Raw genomic sequence first — 8,986 nt, 5'->3', positions numbered from 1 at the left:
TTTCACGGCCCTACCCAAAATAATGATACGCTAGTCGCTTTAGGCGCGTATTTAATAAGGTTATCCTCTTAAACTCGGGTGCACATTTATGTGACCCAAATCCAAATCTCAACAGAGTTGAAATATGTCAATAACCGCGGGTGAATTGATGTGACGTGATTTGAGATGTATTTTCACGATGTTGCAATTCTCGGTAAAAATAATAATAATAAAAGCGGTACACAGATAAAAATTTGCACATAGGTTCAACATGTATTAAAATTAGATAAATAAGCCGAATATGACAGTTGAGCGACCGTGCTAGAACCACGGAACTCGGGAATGCCTAACACCTTCTCCTGGGTTAACAGAATTCCTTACTTGGATTTCTGGTTCGCAGACTGTAATATAGAGTCAACCTTTTCCTCGATTCGGGATTCAACCGGTGACTTGGAACACCATAAATCTCCTAAGTGGCGACTCTGAATCTTTAAATAAAATCCCATTTCGATTGTCCTTTAATTGGAAAAACTCTCTTTTATGCCCTTTTAGGGGGTGTAGCTGATAAAGGAGGCGTGACAAGTACAATGTCAAAGTTACAACTCAACTAGGACAACAACAAGCTATCTTTTAGGAACTGGTCCGTAGTTTCGGTCAACTTTGTTCTTCAAGCTTGTGAGGATTGATTTCTCTGTTTTTGGCAAGAAGCTTAAATGAGAAACTGAAACCTTCAAGTGATGTTTTGTATAAACTCATTATAGATACACCTTGATCATATCTCTTGAAATGATGTGAGCACTTTATTTGGTTAGAGAATGAGTGGGCGCTGCTGGAGACAGTGCAGTGTAGCAGAAATAGTGCCTTCAGTCACTTCATTTCCAATTGTGACCAATTAACTTGTACTGTGATGAGGGAACCACAAGGGTATCAAATTCTTATTTGGGTTCCTAGCTCCTGAATTTGAAGCAGTTCACCTTTAGCTGGAATTCGTTAAGTTTGTAGTATAGTCCAAGTAGTTCAGGTTCCCTATCTGGTTCTTAACAGTAAGTTTGTTAGATCATCAAAACAAAAGGCAAGAACATTTAAAACCTATCAATTTCCCCCCATTTGATGATGACAAACTTAACATTTACTGAGAGGGTTTAGAGTAGTAAGAACTAATTTACGTAATAGAGGAACATAGGTTCCTCCTGAGACTATGCCTTTTCGTAACAATGAGTTTCCCCATATGTTCCTCCTGAGCTGATGGCCGTATTATTTTTCCCCCTTTTGGCATCAGTAAAAAAACATACAGAATAACAGCACAAAGAAGTCCAGCTAGGCTAACTCATACCACATATGTGCACACAATCATGATAGAGAATAGAACACAGAGGGAGAGTACTGACATAATAAAACAAGGATTGATATTAATAAAACCTTAATATGCCTTTGCTTTGAAAAAGCGAAAGGCAACATTGGACTTGTTAACGTGAGCAGTAGTGTTTCATCCCAACCACATAAAAAAAAGGAAAACAAAAACATCCGCTAAAACATAAAAAAAACTTAACAAACATTTCTAGGAAACTGGTCACTGAAGGGATACTTAGGGGGCACTAGGAATAAAAGGCTTGGAAGCTGCAACAAGTGTTTGGAGAACAAGATCTATTCGGGCATTTCCCGACTTTTGCCCATTGAGCAGTTCTGCTTTTAGGTTCTCTAGTTGCGCCTGAGATCAACATTCTCCTTTGTCAAACGAGCCACTTTATCATTTGACACCAGAACCCATTGGGCTTGCTGACCTTCCAGGATAGCATTTTGGTCTTCAACCGACTAATTTCCTCAGCTGCACTCTTCTGAGCATTAATAAGCTGTGAGACGGTTGATGTACTTCTTACCTCCCCCCATTCCTTTTCACGCACTCGCACTCTTCCAAAGTTGTCTGTGAGAAAGTCTGCTTCCGAGTTCCCACCTTGCCTGTCCCAGTGGGACTTCAAAAAATTTGAACACTTGTGTAAGCAGGAACCCATAGGGAAGGACATGATTACCATATTTGAAGGTGACAACCTTTTGCATGTGCTCAATCATAATAGCAGGCAGACTCACAGGAGTAAAACTGTCTAGTTGCTCCATCAAGAATAGGTCAGACTTACAAGTCACTGACCTCATCTCAGCTCGAGGCAATAGAAATTTGTTAACCAATGCAAATAACAACTGATAGACAGGGAGTAGCACTTTCTTATGGATCTGGTCCCCCTTCTGGTTTGCATTGGTTTTTACCACGATATTTCTAAAGTTAAACTGACACACATATTTTACACTGGACACACCAGTTGTAGGAACTTTTAGGATCTCTCCAAGAAACTTTACATCGAACACGATGTCCACCCCATTGACCAAAGCACAAATGTGGTCAGTCTCAACTGGAAAGAGGCTAGCAAAGAAGCTTTGTACCTCATCCTCATATACCTTGGGTGCATCAATTTGAAATAGATGCGCCCAATATTGAAACTCGACCATTTCTAGAATTTGGCGCATTCCAGTCATCTCAGAGATTGCTGGATCAAATGTATGACCCAGCAGAATCTTTTGAGGCCTTAGGCATTCAGAGCTAAAACTGACTTCACTTTTCATTCTCTTGACATAACCAGGTTTTTCAAAGGTTTTAGACTTGCGTTTGTCGGACTTCTCTCCACTGAATTTTCCTTTTCCTTTGGATTTGACTAACTTATTCTCACCAGACATCGAAAACTCACTTACCACCTCCTTCATCTTGAACCTAGATGTTGACCCCTTCTCTACTGAAGCAGACTTCATATTTTTCGAAGATCGTCTAACAAGTGAACCAGGTTCATCTAGGGTTTCCTCTTCCACCTCGACTATAGGGATTGCCTCATCACTGACAAGTACACCATCTTTCACCAACTTTCTCCTTTTCTTCTTACTACTCTTCTTGCTCTTTTGAAGAGCAGAATCGTAGGCCACCTTAACTTGAAGCCTAGTGGTAGGTCATTTGGTTTCAGACTCAGGGGTGGACACAACCCTCTGCTTGCTTATGAATGTATCAAGAGCCACATTATTGAGGTCTTCTTGATCACTGGATCTCATTTCAGGTGCTTAAATTTCCAGGGGCATAATATCGAGTGTAGGTACAACAGTGTCCTGGGAATGAGAGCCCTGACCTGGGTCCTTCGGAGAGGGATCAGGTTCCTCATGTGATGCCCCAGTAGTATCTGCTACTGCATCCCCTTCAACAGTTATAATGGCCCCTTCTTCCTCCGCACTTTGTGCCTCATTTTTCTGAGATGTAATCTCATGCAGTACACCATCAGCAGATACCACAAACACGGTTACAACATTTTTCTCTTTCTCAAATGGTGCTACCACCACCATGGAATCGGTAGCAATGATGGCAGAACTCTTTGTGACCTCAAGATTTTGACCTTGTTCTCTACTTAGTTTTTGATTGGTGGGAGCCTCAGATAATAGGGAGAACATAGCAGTAGTTTTAAGGTTTCTGAATTAGGAAGAGACTGAGAAACTGGGTAAGGTGTAACTGTAGTGGCATGAGTAATAAAGGGTAAGGAAGGCTCAGTGAGAGTGGAAGGCTTCATAGATTGATTAGTGGTGGGTACAACTGAGGCAGGGAGATCAGAAGTTGTCTCAGCCATTGAAATAAGTGGTGTGACGATCCTTTTGGGAAATTCTAGTGTAAGACTTATGGTTAGGAAGAGCAGAAAAAAGGGGTTTAAAAGGAGAGGATAATTATGAAGAGAGAGGAATAGGCACTGGTTCTGAAATGGCGGTTAGGCGTGGAGAATTGCAATGTTTCAAAGGGAGATGGAATGATTTGAAACGAATAGACGTGACAGCAGGATCTGAAAAGTTAATGACATGGTAGTTGTGTTTTCTATCCTTTTTAAGACGTGTATTAAAGGATGCACTGAACTACTAACCTTTGGTACAAGAACCAGGTTCTTGACCTTTTTATTTGAAAGAATCAATCCTCTTTTATCATTCATGCACTGCATTTACCGCTTCTATACTCATCATACGTGTTTACCTACAATGGTATTGAAATGAGTTAGACATGGCCAAAAAACACTTTGAGCCAGTTATTTCTTGAAGGTAAAAGTCAGCTAAAGAGGAATCAGGTTCTCGATTTGGCTTTAAAAGCCCCAGTTTCACTCTGTTTCTTTCAAACTGTTCCCTACTTAGCGCCTTGGTGAAAATGTCTGCAATTTGATCTTCTGTGCTACAGAACTTCATACATATCAGCCATTTTCTCCACATTGTCTCTCATAAAAGGATGTCTCACATCAATATGTTTTATCTTTTTGTGTTGAACTGGATTCTTGGCCATGTTGAGTGCACTGGTGTTGTCACATAGAAGGGGCACACTCTCAGTGAGTACCCCAAAGTCCTCTAGTTGCTGCTTGATCCATAAAAGCTGAGCACAACAGGATGCTGCTGCTACATATTCAGCTTCAGCTGTTGAAAGAGCCACTGAATTTTGCTTCCTTGTACCCCAAGAGATAAGGAATGAACCTAAGAAGTGAGACATTTCGGAAGTGTTTTTTCTGTCTACAAGATAACCTGCACAGTCTGCATCAGCATACCCAATTAGATTAAAACTGTCACCTGATGGATAATACAACACCAAGTCCTGCGTTCCTTTGAGATATCTTAGTATTCTTTTGGCAGCCTTCAAATGAGATTCCTTGGGATTTGATTGAAACCCTGCACATAGTCCCACACTGAAAATAATATCAGGTCTACTAGCAGTGAGATAAAGGAGAGACCTAATAATACCTCTACACATGGTTTGATTCACAGGAGATCCAGTTTCACCCATGTCTAGTCAAGTGGCAGTAGTAATGGGAGTGTCTATCACCTTTGATACTTCCATGTCAAACCTCTTCAAGAGCTCCCTGATATATTTTTGCAGACAAATGGATATACCCTTTGAGGACTATTTTACTTGAAGACCCAAGAAGAAGTTCAGTTCCCCATTATGCTCATTTCAAATTCACTTCCCATGAGTTTTGTAAATACTTCACACAGAGAATCAGCCGTTGCTCCAAAAATGTTATCATCAACATAGACTTGAACAATGAGCAGGTTACTTCCTCGTTTCTTTAAGAAAAGAGTGTTGTCAATTTTCCCTCTTTTAAAACCATTTTCCAAGAGAAACTTTGACAACCTTTCATACCAAGCTTGAGGAGCCTGCTTTAGCCCGTACAGAGCTTTGTCCAGTTTAAACACATATTCAGGGTGCTCATGACATTCAAACCCTGGAGGTTGCTTCACATAGACTTCTTCCTTAAGGAGTCCATTAAAAAAATGCACTCTTGACATCCATTTGGAACAAGGTGAATTCCATATGAGATGCAAAAGCGATTAGAATTCTAATAGCTTCCATGCGAGCTACTGGAGAAAACGTTTCATCATAGTCAATCCCTTCCTCCTGATTGTAGCCTTGGACCACTAGCCTGGCCTTATTCCTTGTGGTAATTCCATGTTCATCGAGCTTGTTTCTGAATTCTCACCTGGTTCCTATAATGGTTCAATCTGGGGGTCTATGTACCAGGTGCCACATATTTGTTCTCTCAAATTGATGTAGCTCTTCTTGCATGGTTGTAATCTAATCTGCATCTTTCAAGGCTTCCTTGATATTTTTGGTTCTATCTGGGAGAGAAAGGCTGAGAAGGAAAGTGAATTTCTGGCTCTTGACTTGGTTTGTACTCCGGAATCTAGAGGAGTGATAATGTTATCTATTGGATGAGAGCTTTGATGTCTCTAGTTAGACGCTTGAGGTTTATTTTGAGAGGAAAAAGGTATGTTTGGCTGATTTTCCTCTGTCCTTCTCTCGGTGCAAGTGGAGTTCCCTGAACTGCATCAACCATTCTTTCTTCAGCTTTAATGGTTGTAATTGAAGTGCTTGGTTCTGTTGAAGATGAGGCATTGTTGTCTTCATTTGACTCCTCTACTTGACTCATCATATCTGCCTTTTCGTTTGTCATGTTAATGACTTCACCAGGTACTAGTGAAGGTTCTCCATCTTGATCTTCCTCAACACTCTTCTCAAATGATGGATGAGATTCATCAAAAAGAACATGGACACTTTCCTCAACACATTGAGTCCGTTTATTATATATCTTGTAAGCCTTGCTTTGAGAAAAGTACCCCAGAAATATTCCTTCATCACTCTTGGCATCAAATTTACCAAGCTAACCCTTTCCATTGTTGAGAACATAACATTTGCACCCAAATGCTCTTAGGTGAGTCAGCTTGGGTTTCCTTCCATTCAACAGTTCATACGGGGTTTTGTTCAGAAGTGATCTGATCATGCACCTGTTCATCAAGTAGCAGGCAGTATTGACAGCTTTAGCCCAGAAGTTCTTTGCAATTCCACTGTCAATCAACATTGTTCTTGCCATTTCCTCCAGAGTTTTGTTCATTGTTTCCACTACTCCATTTTGCTGGGGAGTTATGGGAGCTGAGAAGTTGTGTGTGATGTCATTTTCATTGCAGAATTCATCAAATTTGACATTGTCAAATTCTGTCCCTTGATCTGATCTAATGCATGTGACTCTAGACTCCATCTTCACCTAGATTTTCTTCACAAAAGCCACAAATACCTCAACAGTTTCATCTTTGGTTCTGAGAAACAGAGTCCATGTGATCTAGAGTAGTCATCTACTATCACAAAAATGTATCTTTTTTCTCCTCTGCTTTGCACTCTCATAGGTCCACACAAATTCATATGTAGAAGCTCTAATGGCTTTGAGGTGCTCATATCTCTTTTAGACTTAAAAGAGGACTTCACATGTTTTCCTCTAGCACATGCATCACAGACTCTTTGCATCTTGAATTGTGACATAGGAAGACCATGGACCAGGTCCTTCTGAATTAGTTTGTTCAGAAGAGAAAAACTTGTGTGACCTAGTCTTCTGTGCCATAGTTTAGCTTCATCATCAACATCTTTCAGACAACTCAGATCACCATTCTGTAAGGACTCGAAATCAGCGACACATATGTTCTTGTATCTTTTGGCCACAAGTACTATTTCACCAGTCATAATATCGATGACTACGTATTTTGGACTAGAATTCCATCTTGTTTCCTTTATCACAGATTTGAGAGACACTCAAGAGACTGTACTTAAGGCCATTTACATAGTACACATTTTCAATAGAATGAGTGAGTGACTTCCCGACTTTTCCAACTCCAAGAATATACCCCTTTTTACCATTGCCAAAGGATACACTTCCTCCTTGCAGGAATTTTAGTGAAAGAAAGTCCATGGTGTTCCCAGTTATGTGTTTTGAACACCCATTATCCATAAACCATTATTGATCGCTTCCTTTCAATGTTCCCTCTTTATAGCTATTGTCTTCATCATCATCTGATTGAGCCATCAAAGCAAAAGTTGATTCATATCCAGTATTTTTGCCTTCAACTGCAATCATAGAACTATCACCAGTATCAGGTTCATCTTCAGATTCACTGGATGAATCCTCCATGCTGCAAGAACGTGTCTCATCATATTGTCAGCATATCCTTTTCTCTTGAAGTCCTTGGGAACCGGGTTCGTCTTATCTGTTTTCTCATGATGGTTCTTAGAGAATTCCTTCTTCAAGAGAGGATAGTCTTTCATGAAGTGTCCAGGCTTTCCACACTTGTAACAAAGATCACATTTTGTTGGTCTATCAGAACTACTCTTTTTTAGCATTTCTCCATTTCTTCTGACCATTTTCTGAAATCTTTTGGTTAAGTAAGCCATGTCACTGTCTTTATCACCTGAATCGTTATAATCATCTTTGAGTACTAGGTTCTTTTCTTTCTTTGGTTCTCTTCTTTTAGTGTTTATCTTTCTCTTCAACTCATAGGTCTTCAAGTTTTCAATCAGCTCTTCTATGTTCAGCTCCTGTAAGTCCATTGATTCACTTTGCTTTCCCAAGAGCTAGGCAGAAAACTAAGGATTTTCCTTACTAGCTTGTTTCTGGGAATCGTTTCACCAAGTGAGTGTAACTCATTTATGACGGAAGTGAATCTTGTGTGCATATCTTGAATGAATTCATCGTCCCTCATTTTGAAGAGTTCATACTTGGTAGTGAGCATATCAATCTTAGACTGTTTTACTTGTGTAGTTCCCTCATGAGCTATTTGCAAAGCTTCCCATATCTCCTTGGCATTGTCGCAGATGGAGATTCTATTGTACTCTTCAGGTCCTATTCCACGTACCAGAATTTTCTTGGCACGAAAATTCTTCTCCACAGCCTTTTTGTCTGCTTCAGTGTGTACTCTTTGCTGGTTTTTTCCATTGAAAATGGAAGTTCCTCTAGTACCTTGGTTGGAACATAAGGACCATTGAATTTGGGTTCCACCACCCATAGTGTTGTCCATTGAACTTGGGTGGTCGGTATGTAGATTGACCTTCTTCCAAATTTGGTGGAGCAGCCATGAGGATCCTTCCTAGGTGTTAGCCTGATAGGAGGAACCTGCTCTGATACTAATTGATAGTTTGTATGAATCCACCAAACAGAAGAGTACATGGTCCTCTACAAGATTCTGCTGAGAATGCTGATAAAGCAGTATGTAAATAAGGGAAAGGATTTTTACATGGAAAAATCCCATACAAGGGGATCAAAAAATCACGACTTACACCTGTAGGCTTTTAACTTCACTAACTTGTAAAGATCCTATTACAAGACACTTTGCAATGACTCTATTACAAAGGATTTACTCAACTAACTTGTGGTACTCTTACCACATGCCACTTTGTGACTTCCTAGTTACAAAAGCTTTTACTAACTTGTGATGCTCTCACCACAAGCCACTTTGTAACTCTACAATTACAAAGACTTTTGCTTATGACTAAATCTAGTCACAACATAAACTCAAGGAGTTTACGGATTTACAAGAGGATTCCTAATCAAACGCTTCTAGCTAACCAGTTTAAGAGATGCAATAAGTACAATCACAAAGTTAAAACTCAACTAGGACAACAACAAGCTATCTTTTA

The 8,986-nt window shown here is 39.9% G+C and overlaps 1 protein-coding gene across 1 annotated transcript; it reads right to left on the bottom strand.

Moving 5' to 3' along the window:
- Window positions 1-7,426: 7,426 nt before the first annotated feature.
- LOC138877391 (uncharacterized) lies at window positions 7,427-8,367 on the bottom strand. The gene is made up of 2 exons (XM_070157000.1): window positions 7,954-8,367; window positions 7,427-7,888 (listed from the first exon to the last, which is right to left on the bottom strand). Exons 1-2 carry the CDS (start codon window positions 8,365-8,367, stop codon window positions 7,427-7,429), a joined length of 876 nt encoding a protein of 291 aa, XP_070013101.1.
- Window positions 8,368-8,986: the final 619 nt, after the last annotated feature.

The sequence above is a fragment of the Nicotiana sylvestris genome, chromosome 1 (genome assembly GCF_000393655.2).
Source record: "Nicotiana sylvestris chromosome 1, ASM39365v2, whole genome shotgun sequence".
In the NCBI taxonomy this organism is placed as follows: domain Eukaryota; kingdom Viridiplantae; phylum Streptophyta; class Magnoliopsida; order Solanales; family Solanaceae; genus Nicotiana; species Nicotiana sylvestris.
The sequence above is the reverse complement of the archived record's forward strand: the minus strand, read 5'-3'. Positions and strand labels throughout refer to the sequence as shown.